This window comes from Physeter macrocephalus, chromosome 10 (genome assembly GCF_002837175.3).
Source record: "Physeter macrocephalus isolate SW-GA chromosome 10, ASM283717v5, whole genome shotgun sequence".
NCBI classification, from domain to species: domain Eukaryota; kingdom Metazoa; phylum Chordata; class Mammalia; order Artiodactyla; family Physeteridae; genus Physeter; species Physeter macrocephalus.
In genome coordinates this window covers 35,743,289-35,765,903 of record NC_041223.1, presented here as the reverse complement: position 1 = coordinate 35,765,903, position 22,615 = coordinate 35,743,289, and the positions used below count along the sequence as shown (strand labels likewise).

Sequence of the window (22,615 nt, the reverse complement as noted above, 5' to 3'; positions counted from 1 at the left end):
AATTCAGTAATAGAAGAATTACAAAATAGAGGGGAGGGAACAGTTTTTTGGAGGTAGTCAGAGAAAGGTAGTAGCATTCTTTTTAGCCTTAAAAGAGGGAGACTATACCAGGCAGGAGGAAATACAGAACTACAAAGGGAAATTTGGAGAACTGAGTAATTAGGTGTAAGTAGAGTATTAATTTGTGAGAGAGAAATAAGACTAGAGAGTTATTTAGGTTTCAGGTCTTTAAGGCTTTTGAATATTGTCCTAAGGAGCTTTACCTTTGTTGTATAGGCTGGAGAGCCCATATAGGGCTTCGCATATGGAAGGCTTCATTTTTCTTTTTAAGTGTATCACACTCAGAGACTTGGTGAATAAATTTAAGGGGTGATACGGAAGCAAGATAATCAGGCTGAACAGTAGTCCAGGAGAGAGAGGATAAAAGTCTAAACTAGGGGACTAGCAATGGCAAGAGAATGGAGGATAGATTCCAAAGGTGTTAGGGATGAAAGCTGACAGAATTTGGTGTAATGTGTTGGGAGGGGAATGAGAAAAAGAATTTTGTTTTTCTCTGTCAGCACTCATTGGTTAAGGCATGGAAGCTGAGATGTCACATTGTAAGATACATGTAGAGATGGGGGTGTGTAGAGTATGTGTAGATGAGAGATAGAGATATGAGAGAACCAAGCATTCTCTTAAGAAGTTAAAATGGTTGGGTTCCAGATTGGGTAGGAAAGGAAATGAGATCAGGTATTGGAGAAAGGAAAGGAGGTTGTCAAGAGACTGGAGGGCCTCTTGAAATTAAAGAGTGGGTGTGGGAATGAATAAGTAAGCTGAAAGGACCGGAGCTTGTGATCTGAGAGTGAGATTAAGATTTTAGAGAGGCAGTAGTTTTAGGAGGCATCTAGTTCCAAATGTGGCCATCGTATTTTGTTGGGGGGAGGGGGGTGATGAAGTTCATTGAATTTAGGATTTTAGGAATTGAAAAACAAGGACATTGTTTCTCATTGTATTCGATGGACTACCTGCATCAGCATCACTTGAGGTGAGATTCCTGGGCTGAAACCCTTCTCTACTGGCCTACAGTATCTCAGGTTGGAGCCTGAGAATGTGTATTTCTAACAAGCCACCTCTGTGGGGCAAGTTCAAGAACCTCTGAGTTAGGTGTTGAATGGTTTATTCTCAAGGATATTTAAATAGGTTCATAGTGAGAGTCAGGAGATAAGATGAATAGGATGACCAGTAGTGAGTAGATTAAGTCATTACCTTAAGGGTTAAGAGAGAATAGCTATAGGGGATTATAGCCAATGGTTAGAGACTGCAAAGAATAAGTGGGGGTTTTTTGTTTGTTTTTAAGAGTAATGATGTTAGAATAGTAGAGTGTTTCCTACTGTCCTGTGTGTGAAACTGGACAGTTTCTATTTTGAGTAGGCTACAGGAGGGAAGTGAATGATGGAGTATTCTTTGGTGCCATTGAAGTTGTAGGCTCTTGGAGGGTAAAGTGAAAGCGCTGTGGGAGAAAGTCAGGACAGTGGAGTCCTTATCATGTAAAGACTAAGTTCTAAAGTCAGAGTAAAACAAAAAGTCAGGTTGTTTGGAAACCCTTTCTAGTCAGTTACTTTTGAAAGTTCTCCAGTTTTGAAACATTGCATACTGTTTGGTCTATTAAACATTTGGTGAGATAGGCTGGCTTGGATTTCAAGGCCATATATCGTCTTAAAAATCTTTAAATACTAAAATTACAAATTTTTTAGGGAGATGGATTCCCACACTGAGCGGCACATGGAACTGAAAGAGTATTTGTCTCTCCTGTCTTGTGGGTACTGTGAAGCCCGTCATCTCTTTAGTCATCATGTATGCTTGATTCTAATTTCTGTGTGGTAAAATGAGCCTCCTACAGTGGGCATGATGAAGTGGAAGGAGGAAGTACTAAGTGAGAAGAAAGAGGATTAATGGCTGAGATGATGCTTTAGTTGGTGACTCTGGACTTTCTGGACAACAGGCATCTTGAGAGAGGTTGGCTTAAACTTGGACATACATATAAATACCAGGAGGTCCTAGTTAATGTGATGATGAGCTTGCCTTCCCATACATTACTTTCTTGTAGGAAGGCAGTGGCTATGGAGTACATTCCATGTGGGCTACTTTGTCCATATAGAACTTGTTTCACTTAAATCTTTTTTCTTGTGGTAAAATATATCAGTTGGCCGTAGATGGGTTTATTTCTGGACTCTCTCTTCTGTTGGTATCTTTGTCTATGCTTATGCCAGTAACACCCTATTTTGATCACTATAGCTTTGTAGTAAGTTTTGAAATCGAGAAGCTTGAACTCACCAACTTTGTTCTTTTTCAATATAATTTTGGCTATTTAGGGCCCCTCACAATTCCATATGAATTTGAGGATTTGTTTCTTCATTTCTGAAAAAAAGGCTCTTGGAATTTTGATAAGAATTATGTTTAATCTGTAGATCACTTGGATAGTTCTGTCATCTTCATAGTCTTCCAATCCATAAACACCAGTTGTCTTTCCATTATTTAACTCTTCTTTAATTTCTTTCAGCAGTGCTTTGTAGTTTTCAAAGTACAAGTCTTTCACCTCCTTGGTTAAGTTGATTTCTAGGTATTTCATTCTTTTAGATGCTATTATAAATGGAATTGCTTTCTTGATTTCCTGTTTGAATTGTTGACTGCTAGATACAGAAACAGAACTGACTTTTTTGTGCATTGAACTTATAACAAACTGCAACTTTGCTGAATTTGTTTATTAGCTTTAGTAGCTTTCTTGGGGATTCTCCAGAATTTTGTATATAGAGAATAGAGAAAATTTTACTGTCTCTGCAAATAGTTAATGGTTTTACTTCTTCCTTACCAATTTGTATGCTTTTCATATCTTTTTCTGGTCTAATTGCTCTGGCTAGAACTTCCAGTAAAGTTTTGAATAGCAGTGGTGAAAGCAGGAATCCTTGTCTTGAAATTTTTTCACTTTTGAGATAAAATTTGCCAGTGAATTTTGTTAAATGAAGAATCATACATAATTGACTGAAATTAATTTTTAATTTTGTTGATCTTAGTTTGTAGAGAAGTTGATGTTGAAATTTTTCTTTTGCAGCACAGGATGATCCAGCAATGGAGGAGAAAATACTGCAAACTGGCTGATTGCTCGTGAAGATGATGTTTTATTTTTGTGACCGGCATCTGTGGGATCTGTAATAGAAATGTAAGTATGGCATCATGTTTGTTCCAAAGCTGCAGTAAATTAAGTGGACTGGTATAAAATGTAATAAATCAAGTATCTGTTATAGTTTTAATTATACAAAATGAGCATTTTATATAGACTTTTAGATCTTTGAGTTGACAATTTTATTCATATTAAATTATTAATGTAGATTTCCAAAATAAATCTCTTCATAGGGAAAAATCTCTATTAAAAAGTGGAACTGAAGACAGAGAAATTTGCTCATAGAAGGCTAAAAAAAAACTGAAAAGATCTCCAGGTCTTCTAGGTTCTACTTTTTCTTTACATAGTAATTTACTTAAATAACCAAGCTAAGGAGATAATATCAGCCTTTATAAATAAGAAAGACTTACGGGTTATAAAACACTAGTTATTAAAAATATGTTTCACTAAATTAAATTGGTTTTTTTAATTAATTGGTTTTTTTAACAAGTTAGTACATGCATTTTAATTCCTATTGGAGTCACTGTAGTCCCCAGTTTTACTAGTTCTGTTTTCCTATCAGTTTCTCTTTGTGAAATATGCTTTAAGATGTTAATACTACCTTGATCTTGCCCATATTGAACTTCATTCTGTTATTGATGAAACTTCTTCACACAATGAACATCGTATTTCCGTCTTCCAAATTGATGTGAAAAATATCCAACTTGAGTCACTCATGAACAATGCAGTGAACACTTTACTTTTACAGTTTTGGTGATAACAATGTTTAATATACTTGACCAGAGAGTGACCCTTGTAGATACTATTTCACATGGTCTCCCAGTTTGACATATAACTATTGTTACCTACTTTTCCGATATGGTGCTTTGATGATATATTCCCATTAAAAGTATGACCATATCATTCTTAGTCAGTATTGAGAATTTGATAAAAGACAATTGAAACCAGTAAGCATTTTTCTTTAAAATTGGGACAAATATATTTTTTATTTAACCCTGTTCATGTATTATCTATCTATATACATATGTATATTTTTTAATCCTGTAGGTCAGATAGTCTGACCATCAGACTATCATGGCCATCAAGGAACTAGACTGTGGTGTAGTAAGTAAGACACATATGTAATAAATAATTATATAGCGAGGGAAATACTATATTGAGGCAACAATAAAATGCTTTCAGAACTGAGAGGATTTATTCCATCTGAAGGGTTCAGAGTGAACAGGGAACTTTTGGTTTGGTCTTAAAGAATGAATAGAATTTTAACAGTCTGAGAAAACTAGGAATTATTTTTTTAAGCCAAGGGAATGGGGAAGGGCACAGCTGCCTAAATATCAAGGTATCTTAGGGGAGTCAGTGAGCAGTCCTATGTGTGAAGGTGGAGTGGGAAATAGAGACTTCACAGGGAATGATTGTTTATTTAGTGCCTACTTATTGCCAGGTGCTTACTGGGTATTTTACTTGGATCATTGAATTCAGTCACAAGATAGTAGTAGCCTTATTTACTGATGAAGAAACAGAGATGAAGTCATTTTCCCTGGGTCAGTGTTTACCAAATATCTCTTAGAATAATCTACTAGGGCACTTGTTGAAAACTGAGTTTTAGACTCTAACCCAGATGTGTCCAGATTTCCAGGAGAGAGCAACACCAGCTAATTCTTATCTTTAGAGAAGTTTGGGAAACACTGTTCTAGGTCAACAGTAAGAATAAATGATAGATTTTAACTAAGTCTCTTTTACTCTGAAGGCTATGTCAGTGTAATTGAAAGCCAGTGCTTAGGAATTTCTATGAGATTATATAGGCAGTAGAAAACTATTGAAGATTGAGTGGAGGGGAGACTAGTTAGACATAATTGAACTGAGGAAAGATGAAGAAGAAAGGACTGAGGTCAGGAAGGCCACTTGGGAGGTCAGTATTTTGTACAAGAGTGTGTCCAAGAGGCCAGAATTAAGGTCACAGCTTTAGGAATGAAAGGAACACATTCTAAAGAAGTTTCTGTTGCAGAAAAGCAAAGTAGCCAAGGAATAGGGGAGCACTGAGGATGACTCCCAAGTTTTATCCAAGATAGAGACCAAAGGAAGAGGGTGTAGGTTTAGGGGAGCAGATAATTTTGGTTTTATTAATGTTTGATTTCAGGTGACTGGAGAATATTGAGGTAGACTTTATGAATACAGAATTGTAAATACAGATTTTAGGTATCCAGAACAGTTCTGGCTATTAGATTTGGGGACTCATGGGGGTTTATATACATATATACTATATATCTACTGAATATTCCAAACTAATACATATATATAAGTTTGGAATATTCAGTAGATTGTCTAGGCATAGAATGTAGTATGAAAATTTGGTCACCCACAGAGCCCCTGTGAGGAATACTGGTATTTAAGGGAAGCTAAAGAAAGTAGAAAAAAAAATGATACAGAAAGGAGAATTAGGAGAGAGTACCATCATGGAAATGAATAATATACATTTTTTAAAAAAGAGTTGATGGTTAATAATATCATTTAGTTCAATGGGATCGAATAGACTGAAAGAGGTCATTAGACTTAGCATGTTAGTTGATTTTGAAATTTAGGGATGGAGAATATTAATCGAAATCTTGGAGGAATTGGGATGGTTTAGCTTTGAAAACTAGCAGTACCCCATCCTGAGCCAAGAGGAATGATGATAAGGTAGAGTGAAGATAAAAATAAATTTTTAGGAGTCATTCATAACTAATTTCTTAATAAGGGAGTCCAGAATATCTCTTTACTAAGACGTTGGAGAAGTTTTGTAATAGTTTTTGTGGGAATAGGGGAAGAAAGATGTCTTAGCTGAGTAAAAAGTAATTGATAGCAGGCTTGATGGATTCTGGGAATCAAAATAGCTAATCAGTGTATGGTGCTCACAATTTTTGCACCATATATTTCACTACAAATATGGAAATTTTCATAAGTTGAAGAGTAACTTTTGTAAGTCCTCTCCTTGCTTGACCCTTCTTTTTTGCAAATGTCTCCCCTTGTGGCTTTTGAGGTGGCAGTCTTACTTTATTCCCCATTCCTCTCTGACCATTCCTCCCATCCTTTGCCTCACTTATATGTTGGAGTAATCCAGGGTTCTGTGGTTGGCCCTTTTGTGTGCTCTCTACAGGTTTAATTTGGGCATTCGTACCTTTTCATGTCCCAAGAACCATGTATGTGTTGGTGACTCATGAGACTTCTTTCTGCTTAGATTTCTTCAGAGCACCTATCTAGTAAACTCAACTGTCATCTACCTGTCTTCATCTGAAGACTTTATAAATATCTCAAAGTCATTATGTCAGAACTCACCTCAAGTTCTGAATCTTGATGAATGATGCCATCATCCATCAGTAACTAAATGCTTTCATTTCTGTTTCCTTAGTATTTCTTGTATTCTATTGTTGGAACTTTACATCTGTCCCCCCCGCCAATTATCTTATACCTGAATTACTATAAATTTTAGTTTCCTTTTAGCCCCATGACACCAAGTCTTCCTCCAAACTCCTGTCCAAATGGTCTTGATAAACTACTAAACTGACTGTCACTTCCTAACATAAAACCTTTCAGTGAATTCCTGTTGCCTCCTTAGGGGTTCATATATGGACCAGCTTCACAGAGATCCTTGACTCCTTGACATTATATGTAAGATTTCCTTAATAAGACTGTGACCTAAAAATGTTTAAGAACCATTTGTATTTAAAATAAGTGTTTAAACTTACTAAGATAGCATAATGTACAAGGTCTTTGCAATACTTCTTGCATAGTACATTTCATCCATTCAAAATGTATCTGTCCCCTCCCTGCTAGTTACTGGGGTGTACAAAGGAAGAAATGCTATCTGTTACACTTATCAGAAACTATTAGGTAATGTAGTGTTCTTCAACTTAACTTTGATGGCAGGTTTTATTATCCATTTCTCTGTTAGCGCCATGGGCATGGTAGATGCTCAGACACTTTCTCTGTTCAAAACTGAAAAGGAGTAAGGAGAAATACGTGACAGCTCTTGCAGCAGGTGATAAAAATGTGATTCCTTTATCAGTCTGTGAAATTTCTTAGTAACTTCCTGAAGTCTTATCTTTCCTAAAATTATTGATGGTGGTTCTTACATTTGGATAGTCATGATTATTTTAGAGGCATTCTGTAACAGTTAAAGACTATGAAGTCAGATCACCTGGATTATGAAACCTAGATTTGAGGCTGACTCCATCACTTAATGAACTGTGGCTTTGGATATTTCTTCATCTGAACTTTCTGTACCTCAGTTTCCTCATCTGTAAAATGAGGAAAATAGTGGACCCATTTCGTAGGGTGATAAGAGGATTAGATATAAAGTGCTTCGCAAAGTATCTGCCACATATTATGCAATCAGTAAATGATAGTTGTTATATTTTAATGTAATAAGATATGCATCAACAGACATCCAACAGAAATTAAATACCCACCAATTACAACACTGTACAATAGGAAAAGTTAAGAATTTTGTCTTAAGGACTTAGGAATGGTCATTGTTAAAATTAAAATTTTAATGTTATATTTTTAACTTGTATTAAACCTCAAACTCTTTATATTCCAGCAGAACTAAAGATTTGAGGAATTTTTTTCTTTTAAAAAATAGTCAGTTTTGGGAAGGAAGATGACATTCTTTTTTGGTAGGTCTGCACAAAAGATGTTGCAGTACTTTATTCTTTATTCCCTTTTTTACGTTTTTAATTGGATTCTGAGCCCAGACTTAAAAATCTGATTTTTAATATTTGTAGTTTTTATTGCTGGCAGAAATTTCTTCAGTACTATGTAAGCTAAAGGTCTTTTTCATTTATAGTAATTTTACCTTTCTTTTGACTAATGAAATGTCTTTAAGAAGATTAAACAAAATCTGAATACTTGGAGATTTCCACTAAATCTGCCTATATCCCTCTGTATTTGGTCTTGTTGAAGAGAAGAAGGCTTACTAGCATTAATAGATGTTTATTTGTCTTCCAGAAATATTTTACATAGTTTAGAAGAAGAATGGGATTTATGCTTAAAAGTCATAATATCACATTAAGAGTTCAGTTAGTAAAAAAGTCTTGGAAAATGAGTGAAACATTTACTATGTTCTTCAGCAGAGTTGGACTAACGTCATTCCAAATTTCTACATATTATTCTTAATTTAGTAACCAGGAAATAAATTCCCTTTTTCAAAATGATCTCTGAAATTTCCTGAGATATTTATTGGTTAGGGAATACCTCTCTTTGATTAGCATTCTCTTTATCAAATCCTTGCTCTACAAAAAGGAAAGGAAAAAAAGCATTTCTTACACACCAGTATGATCCTCTGAACATATTCAGTCTCCAACCTATTTGAAGACCATTGAAACTATGCAAAGAAAAAAAATCTTTTGTAGAGTAGATTAAAATGGTAATGAAAATTACCTTGAAGTGTGTCTATAGATAGGCAGGCTAGTGGTTTGGGTTGCTTTGTCTTTATCTTGTTAAATATCTTAATGGTATCTTGTCCACTGTGCCTCATCCAGAGTTATGTAAAAAGTATTTCTAAGTTCTCTCTGTTACTTAGTTGGTGATAGACTGGGAGTGTACTTGGTGTGCTAAACAGAATCAGAATTTGATGTTTGCTATGGCAAATTGATAGTTGAAAGTGCTTTAGGTGAATGAAACTTTAACTATCTTGTGTCTCTCTGTTTTCTGATGAAGTTTATCCAATTTTACTTCATTCTAATGAGGGAACCAAAATACCTGCCCCAAAAGAATTGTTTTGCCTTTCTAAGCATGATGCTTTCACAGTTCATGTCTTCCCCTGGGATGGCTGTAATTGCTTTTTTTAGTTTGTTAATTATATGTTTACATTTATTTGTGCATGCAAGAGTAAGAGTCATATAAAATATTGATCATATTAGATGGAGAGTAATGTTTTTAGGTTGAAAACTTTCTTTTTTGTAGATAACTGCATCTAATGGAAGATTGACTTTTGGGGTTAATTTTACTTAAATACAACAGGGTTTGGGATTATGTATCTTTTAAAAGTATGGCGTTCATCCAAGTTGCACTGTTGGATATTTTATTTACATTTTACTAGACATTTTCTTTTTAAAATTATTGGCCTGTCCTTTGCCCAGAAGGTACCTAGATAGTTTAGGATATGGACTTATTGTATATGAGATGTTGCTGTTGTTTTTTCAAAGTACTGATGAGCATTAGCCCATTTCAACATTTTGTCTTCCAAATAGAATCAAACATCTCTCTTACTCAGTTAAATTATTACTTGTGGATGGAGGGCTTCCTTATTTTCTTTTTCTTACTTGGGCTTCAAATAAATATGGAGATTTAAAAAAAGATTTTCAAGAATTTCATTGACAACTGATTTCTATACCTTAAATTGAAAGGGATGAAAGAATATATGTACTAATTGTTCACCCTTTCTACAGCTGATTTTAGTTCTTTTTGTTACGAAAATGTTTAAAGTTATCCTGAGATTTAAATGTAGCAATAGGACCTGATGAATTAAAACTAGGTAGCCAGTGCCTTACAACTGTTTTCAGAGTTGTTCTTTTCCTGAGCATGGCCTATATATAGCTTTTGCCAACAAACAGAAAAGTGAGAAGCTAAATTCAGTTAGCAAGTATTTATTATGTACTATGTGATAAGCATGTATTAGATATCTTAGAAAAGGGAATTTTGAGTCAAAATATGAATTTTTCCTGTTTTAGTGATGAGAAAACTGAAGTCCCAGAAGCATGGTGTGTGAGATATTTTTTCTTTTAAATCTCTTAAAGGTACATTGGGCACTGAATGTAGTATTTGGCAAAATTGAAAGTAGGGTACATAAACTGTTACCACAGTGTAAGAATACCTGGGGCAGACAAAAGTATTCTGAATCTTTTGCTAAATGACAAATGAAATATGTGGTATTCTGTCTCTTGCCATTTTGGAAAGTACTTAGATTTTGTATTCAAGAAATACATATGAGTTTTTGAGAGCCTAACAAAATATTCTGTGTACAGCCAGTTCATTTTAGGGAAAATAGGTGGGGGATATTAATTGACCGGTTGAGAAGCATGTGCTTTCACTTATAACTCAGATTGTTAAATTACAATATCTTTGAAGGCACAAGTGTATCTCAAAATACTCTGAAGCTCCTGTAGTGCCTAACACATATTAAGAGGTCATATTTGGTTGACTTAGAATTTATAGGTTAGGAAAAAGTTGTATTTTACTAGGTTCTGTAACTTAGAGTTTCTGGTAAAGGAGTTGATTTGAAATGAAATTAAAGATTGAAAAAAAAAAGATTGGAAATTAAGCATTTCATGGAGATCAGTTCTTTCCCTTGAGACTGTGTGTTGCTTCCTTTTCTAGATAAGTGCAGTCTTTTCAAAAACTTACTATCATTTTGAACCTTGCCTGTTGAGGAACAACGGACACAGAAAAAGCAGTAAGAGAATGCATTTTTGTTTGATTAGATGTACTGTGATGAAAGCCTAAGAGATAAGTGTAAACATTTTTACTGACTATACCTTTTGTAACCATTGAACCCATTTTTGAGAGCTTGATCTTGGGAAAAAAGCAAATATCCTTATGGTGATTAAATTCTAAATATTCCATATTTAAAATGGTAGAACCAACTAGTAGAGAGAGATTGCCACTCACTTTAAGCAGCAGTTAATTAAGGGTTGCTAGTCTCTGTGAGGTCTTCACCTCCATTTCTCAGTCTTTCACTTATCACTCGTATACTCCCTCTTATCATTTTCTCCCCCTTTAAAATATCTGTGGTTTCCTATTACTATGGGATTAAACCAAATCAGATGTTTCTTTTGCAGGACACAATAAGGTTTTCAGGTTGGGCATCTGGTTACCTTTTCAGCTTAATTTCCTGCTGCTCCATTGCTTATGACTGAGTGCTTTGCACATGTCTCTGCCTTGAATCTCCTCCATTTCCCAGCCTCCTGCAGCCCAAATTTTCTAACCTATGTCTATCCTTTCATCTCTCTTATCATTGTTACTTTTAATAAATATCCTGACACATTTCAGTTATTGCAGGAATCAGGTCACATTGTGAATATCTGCTTGTTTGCATGTACGTTTCCTTATTTAACAGAGTAGGTATGTGTCTTATTCATCTTTAGATCCATCAATACTCAGAATTGTATACGGACCATAGTAGTAGTTTAATAAATGTTTATCTGAATCAGTAAGGTGGAAGTTCCAAATTTTATGCCAGTGTTTAAGCTCTATACATCCAGTTTGACAAATCTTTTTTATTTTTTAATTTAATTTTTAAAATTTTTATTGGAGTATAGTTGATTTACAGTGTTTAGTTTCAGGTGCATAACACAGTGAATCAGTTATACATACACATATATCCACTATTTTTTTTTTTTTTGATTTTTTTTTCTCATATAGGCCATTACAGAGCATTGAGTTCCCTGTGCTATACAGCAGATTCCTATTAGTTACCTGTTTTATATATAGTAGTGTGTATATGTCAGTCCCAATCTCCCAATTTATCCCTCAAACTTATGGCACCTTATCCCTTGGTAACCATAAGTTTGTTTTCTACATCTGTGACTCTACTTCTGTTTTGTAAATAAGTTCATTTGTACCCTTTTTTTTTTGGATTCCGCATATAAGTGATATCATATGATATTTGTGTTTCTCTGTGACTTCACTCAGTATGACAGTCTCTAAGTCCATCCATTTTTCCACAAATGGCATTATTTTGTTCTTTTTTTATGGCTGAGTAATATTTTATTGTATGTATGTACCATATCTTCTTTATCCATTCCTCTGTTGATGGACATTTAGGTTGCTTCCATGTCCTGGCTATTGTAAATAGTGCTGCAGTGAACATTAGGGTGCATGTATCTTTTTGAATTATGGTTTTCTCTGGGTATATGCCCAGTAGTGGGATTGCTGGGTCATGTGGTAGTTCTATTTTTAGTTTTTTAAGGAACCTCCATACTGTTCTCCATAGTGGCTGCACCAATTTACATTCCCACCAGCAGTGTAGGAGGGTTCCCTTTTCTCCACACCCTTTCTAGCATTTATTGTTTGTAGATAGTTTGACAAATCTTTGGGGTTTTTTCCTCTCTCCTTCCTCTTCAGGGCAACTTCGGTATTCATGTCATTTTCTCCCATGGTCTTACGTGATTGTAACATTTGTTGAGCTTTTGTTTTTTTGTTTTTTTGTTTTTTGGGTGGGGTGGTTTCCTACCTAAGTTTTATGAATTCATGGAGGCTTTCTCAAGAGAGATATAAGATGGGTAGTAGTTTGTCCATGGGGGGGCATGAGAGGCAAGAAGTGAAGAAATGTTCCATATAGAGAAAACCTGTTATTGGAGGGAGTAGCCACTGTGGCTGGAAGCCTGATCAAGGGGAAGTTTGATGTGAGATGAGGCTGGTGTGGGAGCTGGCATCCAGACCCTGCAGGGCATATAGATCCTGGTCTTCAACCTAAAATCAACCTTTTAAAAGGGGGTAAGGCTGGACCCATTAAAAGGCATATGCAGTAATTTAATAAATAGTGTTTGCTTGGTGACTAGGGAAGGGTAGAGGTGGAAAGTAGATGGATTTAGGGGATATTTAGGAGAGAAAATATAAAACTTGCTGATGTTTTGGTTGGGGAGGGGTTAGGAGGACAGCTTCAATGATGGATTTCTGGCTTGAAAAGCAGATGAATAGAGATGTCTCCAGAGGGGCATTTAGGGAATGAGTAAATAAGGAGGAAGCAGATGCAGATCATAAATTCAGTTTTTGTGCCTTCAAGACATCCAAGAAGAGATCTAAAATAGGCAATTAAAAGTATAGGTATAGGGCTGAAAGGAGAGACCTGGGCTGGTGATTGTCAACTTATGAGTTGGTAACAGTTGAAGCCATGAATATAGATGAGATCATCTTGAAAGAGTATAGGAAGAAGAGCATATATGGTTTAGAAAGAGGCAGCAACAACAGAAAAGGCCATAAGAAGAGAGTGTTTCACAGAGGGGTAATGAAATGACTGGTTTAACCAGTGTTTTTAGATTATACAGCAGAGAAAGGGAATTTCTACAATTTAAACTCTGGTATTGATTTCATATGGTCTCCTTGTCAAGTACCAAAAGTACATTCATACATGGCAATATTTGCGAAACTGCACCTAGTAGTATCCTAAAAGGCTACAAAATTTGTTACTTTCCGCAATTGTAACCTGAATTACTTTAAGGGATTTTCTGTTTCTCTACTTTCCACACTGATTGTAAAAGTCTAGATGGGTTGTATTGATACATTTTAAAATCTTTGCATTTAGTTCTATCTTGTAAGTTCTGTGAATGAATAGAAACGGTGTATTTATTTGAAATCTATACTTTGGTTGTATGTTTTTATTCTTGGCTTAACATTTGTGTGCCTCATTGCCCCCAAGTAAAAATTAATACAAATCAAAAAGATTTTTCTGTACAAGTTAAGAGTTTTTTCTGTACTTTCATTTTTGTATCCCCATTGTCTAGGATGTGGCTTGCATGTAACAGGTACTTAATGTTTTCTGAATTGTTGAATTAAGATATTGGAAGAGTTAAAACAAGATTTTAATATTATATGTATTTTCTCTCATCTTCTCAGGATGGCTGGCTGTGGTGAAATTGATCACTCAATAAACATGCTTCCTACGAACAGGAAAGCAAACGAGTCCTGTTCTAATACAGCACCTTCTCTAACTGTCCCTGAATGTGCCATTTGTCTGCAAACATGTGTTCACCCAGTCAGTCTGCCTTGCAAGCATGTTTTCTGCTATCTGTGTGTGAAGGGAGCATCATGGCTTGGAAAGCGATGTGCCCTCTGTCGACAAGAAATTCCCGAGGATTTCCTTGATAAGCCAACCTTATTGTCACCAGAAGAACTCAAGGCAGCAAGTAGAGGAAATGGTGAATATGCATGGTATTATGAAGGAAGAAATGGGTGGTGGCAGTATGATGAGCGCACTAGTAGAGAGCTGGAAGATGCTTTTTCCAAAGGTAAAAAGAGCACCGAAATGTTAATTGCCGGGTTTCTGTATGTTGCCGATCTTGAAAATATGGTTCAATATAGGAGAAATGAACATGGACGTCGCAGGAAGATTAAGCGGGATATAATAGATATACCAAAGAAGGGAGTAGCCGGACTTAGGCTGGACTGTGATGCTAATACTGTAAACCTAGCAAGAGAGAGCTCTGCTGATGGAGCGGACAGTGTATCAGCACAGAGTGGAGCTTCTGTTCAGCCTCTAGTGTCTTCTTCTGTAAGGCCTCTGACGTCAGTAGATGGTCAGTTAACAAGCCCTGCAACCCCATCCCCTGATGCAAGCACTTCTCTGGAGGACTCTTTTGCACATTTACAACTCGGTGGAGACAGCATAGCTGAAAGGAGTCATAGGGGGGAAGGAGAAGAAGATCATGAGTCACCATCTTCAGGCAGGGTACCAGCACCAGACACTTCCATTGAAGAAACCGAATCAGATGCCAGTAGCGATAGTGAGGATGGATCTGCGCTTGTTGCGCAACACTCCTTGACCCAACAGAGACTTTTGGTTCCTAATCCCAACCAGACAGTATCTGACCGATCTGATCTATCAGGAACTGATCGATCCGTGGCAGGGGGTGGAACAGTGGGTGTCAGTGTCAGATCCAGAAGGCCTGATGGACAGTGCACAGTAACTGAAGTTTAAGTAAAAAAGTTTTCAGATCCATGCTCAAGGTAAAAATGGTTATCTGTAAATTTCTGCCCACATAACATTATACTCATCCCTGGTAGTGCATTTTGGGAGTTGGGGTGGGAAGGGGTATGGTAAGGATAGACCTGTAATTAAAATGTCTAACATGTCTGTTGAAAAATTTATTTAATATAAGGAACTTGGGTGTTAATAGTTGAGAGCTGTTTAGTAATAACCCAGTTTTCTTGAGGTCTGTTTATAGTTTTTTAAAATATCTTCAGTTCTTTTGGCCAGCGTGTATTATTTGTGCATTAACAATCCTCATCTGACTCTTGCATTGTCATATTTTTCTGCATGGAATGACATAAAACCATTACTAAAATTTGGCACCTATGAGATGTCTGGGATCAGTATGAACAAGAAGCTTAATTAATGTGAGCATAGATGTGAATTTGGGGTTTTAAAATAGATGAATAACAACTATTTAATAGTAAAGTTACTGAAATGGAAATGTAAAGAAAAAACAGCTTATAACTTATGCTTCAGAATCTTGTCTGTAACACACTTCTTCATGGCGTTCCCATAGGCTTTGCTGTCTAGTCCTTGTAGTTTGAGGTGTGTCTTGATCCACATTTTTCTTTTTGATTACAGACTTTATAATTTAATAAATACTAGAGTTTATCAAAAATAATCTGTCTCTTGTTTGAGTCTGGAAGGGGATGGAAACATTTTGACATCTGTGGCCAAAAGGTCACTAAAAAGGGGGTGATTTGAATTGGTGTATTCAGCTTACAGTCACCTGCTCAGAAAGAAAAGTTTGATTTCTTCATAGAGAATATTTAAACAGTCTACAGGGAATGTTCATGGAATAAATATGTATGGAAATAAACCTAAAGCCTGTGAGACTTAAAGGCCTTAAATAACTGATAGTAGAGACCGTGTATATAAGATTTTCTTCGCCAGTATTCATTAATGGCTAACCCTAATCTGAATTAAATGGTAGGCTTATTTTTAAACAGGATTAGTAGACACAAAGTGATTCAACACAAAATGTACAATCTAATCTATACAGCAAGGTAGGAAGCATTGGGTTAACTTGGTAATCCAGAATTTGATTCTGAAGAAAAGAAGTAACGTGAGTTTCTCTTCTCTATTTTCCTAAGTAAAACAGTAGGATCATGAAGCATACGCAAGTTGTCTTTAATATGATTTTTCAAAGGTGAACTGAATGTTGTTACAATAGCAAATATAAACTGTCACTGTTTTTTTTTTACATATTTATTGGAGTGTAATTGCTTTACATTGTTGTGTCAGTTTCTGCTGTATAACAAACAAAGTGAATCAGCTATACATATACATATATATCTCCATATCCCCTCCCTCTTGAGTCTCCCTCCCACCCTCCCTATCCCACCCCTCTAGGTGGACACAAAGCACCGAGCTGATCTCCCTGTGCTATGTGGCTGCTTCCCACTAGCTACCTGTTTTACATTTGGTAGTGTATATATGTATGTCCATGCCACTCTTTCACTTTGTCCCAGCTTCCCCTTCCCCCACTGCATCCTCAAGTCCGTTCTCTATATCTGCGTCTTTATACCTGCCCTGCCACTAGGTTCATCAGTACCATTTTTTGAGATTCCATATGTATGCGTTAGCATACGGTATTTGTTTTTCTCTTTCTGACTTACTTCACTCTGTGTGACAGACTCTAGGTCCATCCTTTTACCTCTTGTTGTGATAGGTTAGAATTAGGACTTAATTCTTTGATTTATGTTTTTTAAAGTCTGTATTACTGAGATGATCATAAAAGTTTTGAGCTGCACATTGTTATTAACTTTACTTTTAAAAGATAGCTAGTTATAGAAGAAGAAATGCTAGCTACTTTTCAGAAAAAAAATAGAAATCTGATGTAAAATGCAAATGTATGTTACCGGATGCTTCCTCAGTCTCTGCAGTCTTTGGCAGTTTTGATCAAAGTTAAATTTGATTACTACGTAAACTACAGTACTTCTTAGCTACTGGTGTGGAAGTTCTGGAGCATACAAATGAACTGGCTGGCCAATTTTGTAGTTAGTAGACTTACTATATGGTGGCTATCATTGATTCGTAGATAATTTAAAATAGAAATCTAATAATTATTTAAAAGATCAAATAAATAAGGTCCAAATGTGTAGAGGGTTGAGGTGAGGAGCATCTTTATTTAAAAGAAGGGCTGTTGCCCACGACTTCTTTACTCCAGCTGCTTGGAGCAGAAGAGAAGGACTAGTCATACCTTTGCATATTTTCCTGTCCCCCGACCCCTCTCCACTTTTGCTCTCTAAGTTTCATTAATCTATTTTTGTAAATTGTTTCCAGGTAAGGCAAGACAAAGACTTTATGAAAAATAACATCAGAAATAGATTTTGTGTCATTTTTTTTCTTTTAAAAACTGGTCTTTGGTTATAGCCTAAGAACTAATATGGGAATTTGGGAATTGCTAATAATTTTTAAGCTGAAAGTGTTGCATATTTTAGTCAGATGTTCAAAATTACTTGGTAAGTTACCCAAACAGACTGAAAACTAGGCCAATGAGTTCAGGTATTCAAACAGTTGTTTAAAACTGATATAGAAGCCTTCAAAGTAGTTTTGACATTCATATTTAATATTATTTAACTTTTATACATATTAATCATTGGAGTTTTACTTGCAGTACATAGTTTTAAAAACTATTTCTTAAACTTTCCTTTCCTAGCAATAGCCTCTAAATTTGCAGGTCCACCCCAAACTGTTCCTAAAAGATCTCTTTCAGTCTGTAATGCCTCCTCTAAACAAAGCTCTTTGCCTGAAGAAACAGATTTTTTCAAAGCTCTAATTACTTCTGGTGGCCCTTTGATAAACTGCTGTAGCCACTCTTGTGCCTCTCTGAGACATTCGGTTTCATCTGAAGACTGCAAGACCTCCTCAACCATTCCTATTTGTAAAGCTTTTTTTGAATCCAGCTTAAGGGCCCCACTTAACACTTTGAGGGCTTGTCTACTGCCAATTATTTCAACTAGCCGGGTAGCACCTCCCCAGCTTGGTATTATACCCATCTCCTTGTGGACAAATCTGATCTCACTCTCGGTAGTCATTAATCTGCAGAAGAGAAAAGAAAAAACTTAATTGAAACTATATATGCTTTAGTCACAAAGTACTACCTATTCATAATCTGATCTGAAATCTCCATAGATCTTTACAGGTAGATGTGTTGTATTAAAAATAATGTTCAAAAAATCTGGGAAAGTATAGAATTCAATTTATTGCACAGTATTTAGCATTTCCCTTTGAAAACATGGTCAACATTATTGTGCTCGCTTATCTTTTACTTTGCATATAAGAATCTAATCTTTATGTTGACTTCTAAAAGCTCAAAGTGTATCTTTCTCAAGTGAGTGGCAGCCTACTGAGAAAACCTGGATTAAAGTGAAAATATGGGAGTAAGGAATGTTAGGTGCATACCATGAAAAAAAATGCATAGTAAGTTAAACTCAGTAGTCCTCAGGGGGAAAAAAATGTTTTTTTCTTTTTTTTAACTCAGAATTGATTGATCCACTCTTCCAACAAATATTTCCTAGGCACTACCAATACTAGATGCGGGACTACAGGAATGACCAAAGTAAAATCCCTATGCTGAGTTTACATTCCTGTTAGGAAAGACACTGGACAATAGAATGTCAGTGGTGATAAATGCTATAAAGAAAATGAGGCCAGGAAATAGAGAATGAGGCTATGTGTGTTGGGTGTGTGCTATTTTAGATGGAGAAGTCCTCTGAATATTTGAGCAGCTACCCAAGTGAGTGAGTGATGCAAAATTCTGGGAGGGAGTTCCAGGAAGAGGGAATTGCAAGGGCAAAGGCCTTGAAGTAGAACTGCTCAGTATCTCTGGGGAACAGGCTAATGTAGCTTGAATACAGCCAACAGAGTAATGGGGGATGAAATCAGACAGGTAAGCTTATAGGCACTCAGGAGGTCAGGTTTTATTTTTTAAGTGTGAAGCTCTTTAGGAGGAGGCTGACCAAAGGAGTAGTATCTGATTTGTTTTGTAAGAGTAGCCTATTTAGCATTTAATAGCACACCAACTATTTAAGGAACTTTATGTTAACTAATCCTCAGAACAACCACATGAGGTACAGTAATATGCTCATTTTACAGAGGGAAACAGAGGCAACAGCGATTAAATAAATAGCGCACCCAAGGCCATGCAGCTATAGCAGGACCAGAATTTTAAATCCAAGTAAGTTAGCTTCATTATGTGTGCTCTTAACCTCACAGTACATAAAACAGTTAACTAGATGAGAGTGGAAGCAGGGATACCATTAAAGTTGATAGTGGCTTGGGTTGGACTTGAGTGATTTCCTATAGCAGGGATTCATTTCCCCCAAATCTTGGGACTTTTATGAACAGGGGATTAATAATCAAGTGGAACAATAAAAGGGAATAAACACAAAGAGATTAGTGGGCACAGCAATCACATTTGCCAGTTAAATATGTGTATAGTATTAATAGGCTGCATAAAGCTACACTGTTTAGAGAATGCAGGGTATGAGTTTTATTTGGACTGCATGCTTCAATGCATTCACTATGTTAAAATCTCAAATTTGGACCAAAAGTCATGTCTGAATTTTAATTTTTTAAGAAAAATTATTGCTTTCAAACTACTCATTAGAAAAACGAAGACTTTAAGATAGTTCTGGTTTTCCAAAGAGTTCAATGCTTAGCTGCAGGTGGTTTGGTTCTTTTAGCACCAAGAACAATAGACTTTCAGTCTCTGACCCTTTAATCAAGAGAAATATTCCAGTAGAGAACTCTCACAACAGCCTATTTACTAACCCACTGGGAAAGAGAACTTTCTCTTCACAGCTGTGAATTCCTATAAGAGAAAATCTGCCTCAATTATGGACAACTGCTATTAGAAGCAAATAGCCATGAAAACAGTAGTTTTCAATAAATAATTTTTAAATGGGAGGGAAGAAAGAACAAGTGTCTTAATCTGAATCTAGCCCCAAGTTGTGAGAGTACTGTCTTACAACAAACAAATCAAGGTCAAAAATTAAGAAAGTAGAATAGAAATTACAATAATGTCTAGTAGACTTGGAAATAGGAATATTGTTAATATTGAAAATCCTATAAAGCTTTTCACAGAATAAATTAAATGTGTCACAGTTCCTAATTACTGGAATTGACACTGATGGCTCAGATCTATGCCTACAATACAGAAAAGGATTATGTCAGGGAAAAATTCATTTAAAATCAGCTGAACATAAAAGTTGGTTAAAGTTCTAGATGTTGGGATAATGTAGATGAACTTATGACAACAAAAGTTATTATATATGTAAGCATATTTATATTTGGAATTATTTGCTTCTAAAGAAGAATGTTTATTACCATCTTTATACCATGTGTGGGTTTTCCCTTTTGCCTTATTTTACATATGATATTTTGAATCATATTTTATAACTCTAACAAATCCTGAAGTGATCTTTATAAAAATACCTATTGTGATCAACTCTGACATCCATTCTTTATATGTCATGCCTAGGGTGTACTTGTGTAGTGATGTACATATTATCAATACATTAGAAAATATGACCAAGAAATGTATTAGTGACAAAAGAACACAAAGTAGTTTAGTCTAACAATGAGAGAAATATGGAACAATCAGATGATAACCTTTCACAATACTCTTTATTAACCTAAAAGTTAGTTTAAATATAAAATCTTCAATGGTGATAACCAGAATTTATGAAGAAAATATCGTATCAACAAGATGCATCCAAAAACAGAAACTGCTTCCTGATAGGCCTTATAGGATTATACACTAATTACTGCTAGAGTTTAGATGCAGTTACCTGGTACCACCTGTAATGTAATTTATTGCAAGGGATAATCTATTAATCTATGTAGAAAACTGGAAGACCTGAGTCTTAAAGATTCTGAAGCCTTATAGCCGACTCATTTATAAAACCATATTAAACTCTCTTATTTTGAAAAGTAAAAGAATTATAAGTATCATCTGTTTATTAGTGTCATTATTATTGGCAAAGTTGAAAATTTCCTGTGACACCTTGGGAGAGGGGAGATGAGGAAATTAATCAAATGTGAATATACCTGGTGTTACAGTATGGATGGATGCATCAGTGTTATAGGAAAAACTACCCATAACTTGAGGAAGAGTATCACCTTCTACAGGTGTTGCAAAGTCAATGTTGATACCTGAAAGGACTGTTCGCTGTGCTACTACTTTCTGATGAGTTAGCTATAAGTTGCAGGACTTTGAACAAATGTATTCAAGAAAAACAATTTTAAAACAATTACCAAATTTTACTAAAACAGGAAGCTTTTTAGTAAAAGTTATAAAAAAGTTTTTAAAAAATGTTTATTATTAAAGAAAGGTACTTTTACTGATCTCTGTGGCAAAGAGTTAGAAACACATAAATAACTGCATTGGGATAGAGTACAGCTTTGATGTGAAGTGCATAAATGTAAACCAGACTGCCTGGCTTGGCCACTAGACCGGCTGCATTTTACACCTTGTAAAATACAGCAAAGAAAAAAGACACATGGTATAAAGAGGATGAAGAAGAGTAGATTACTTAACATCCCTGGGCCTCAGTATGCTTGTTTATAAAATAGACATAACAATAGTACTTATGCCATAGAATTACCATGAGTATTAAATGGTTAATATATGAAAGTTACTTAGAACATATATACACCACAATTCTTTTAAACAGAATCTTAGAGGAATTGTGTGTATATATGTTTAAAAAAAAATCAGTGTGAAATTTTCTGACTGAGCCACATCTATAGAACACAGTATTATTTATACTTTTATTTGGAATATAAAAATTATGTATTTTGTAGCCTCACAATGCACATATTAAACTATGTGTACTAGCTTTTATTATTATCAAGTTGGTTACATTAATAGATAAGTCACTACAAATACAGCAGTGTTTCTGCTAGAAAGACATTATAAAGTTGTTTCCTGGACTAAACTCACTCAGTCCCTAAAGTATTGAATGTAAAAGAGGTATACTCGCACTGGAAGCCCAGCAAATAATGATATACTACCTTTCCCCAATATCTGTTAATGGAGAATACAAAATATATACAATTTTTCATTTCCAAATAAAGGTAGAAATAAAACTGTGTTCTGTTATAGATATGGCCGAAGCAGAAGATTCCAAGTTGATTTAAAACAAGAAAAATTAGACATATATCTCTCTAAGACTAACTTAAGGAATATCATGCAATATAAGTAAAAGCTGAAATATTTAAAAATTTTAAAGAAAGCAGTCCTGTTACAAAATTAAATCACATGATATCATAAATTTAAAGTCTGAAATCATTGATTTAAATAAATTTTAGGGCCAGAAATTGCTCGTCCTTTTACATGGTATTAAGAACAAACCAAATACAACAAAGCAAACTGGTGATATGGGGAAATATGGCACATAAAATTATATAATAGCAACAACATCTGACCACAAACAATACTTTAAAATCATGCTTTGAACAGACACTTATTTGTTTGTGCATGTACTTTCCTGGCACCTCTTTCCTCCTGTTTTCTACCCGCCATCACAACATAAGACAAATTATGGAAAATAGAAGGAAAGACCCCAAAGATTCTCCCCATAGCTCACTGTTCTGATTTCCTGCTCTCAGCTGATTATTCTCATGAGGCTCCGTGTATTTTATGAAAAGAGACTGCTTGACTAAGACAGTATGTGGTTGAATGAGTGAATATTGTGTGTGTGTGTGGTGATACAGTGAGA

At 35.4% G+C, this 22,615-nt stretch overlaps 2 protein-coding genes across 10 annotated transcripts in view; one reads left to right on the top strand and one right to left on the bottom strand.

Moving 5' to 3' along the window:
- Positions 1-3,100: 3,100 nt before the first annotated feature.
- The window catches only part of ECHDC1 (ethylmalonyl-CoA decarboxylase 1), a 58,959-nt gene continuing 39,444 nt past the window's right edge, over positions 3,101-22,615 (bottom strand). For 6 of the 8 annotated variants that reach the window (XM_028494466.2, XM_007130723.4, XM_028494467.2 and 3 more), the window contains one exon: positions 17,165-17,930. In XM_028494466.2, coding sequence (XP_028350267.1) covers positions 17,522-17,930 — 409 coding nt within the window. In that variant the 3' untranslated portion in view covers positions 17,165-17,521. Of the gene's footprint in view, positions 3,187-17,164; positions 17,931-22,615 lie in introns of those variants that run through there. The other 2 variants (XM_028494471.2, XM_028494470.2) reach the window with 2 other exon arrangements.
- RNF146 (ring finger protein 146) lies at positions 3,110-15,504 on the top strand. 2 transcript variants are annotated; one of them, XM_007130727.4, is made up of 3 exons: positions 3,110-3,199; positions 10,514-10,589; positions 13,751-15,504. In XM_007130727.4, the coding sequence occupies exon 3, from the start codon at positions 13,752-13,754 to the stop codon at positions 14,829-14,831; it is 1,080 nt and encodes a 359-aa protein (XP_007130789.1). In that variant the 5' UTR covers positions 3,110-3,199; positions 10,514-10,589; position 13,751; the 3' UTR covers positions 14,832-15,504. The 2 variants fall into 2 exon arrangements, with proteins under 2 accessions (XP_007130789.1, XP_054943490.1); XM_055087515.1 differs by lacking the exon at positions 10,514-10,589 and having other exon boundaries at positions 3,111-3,199.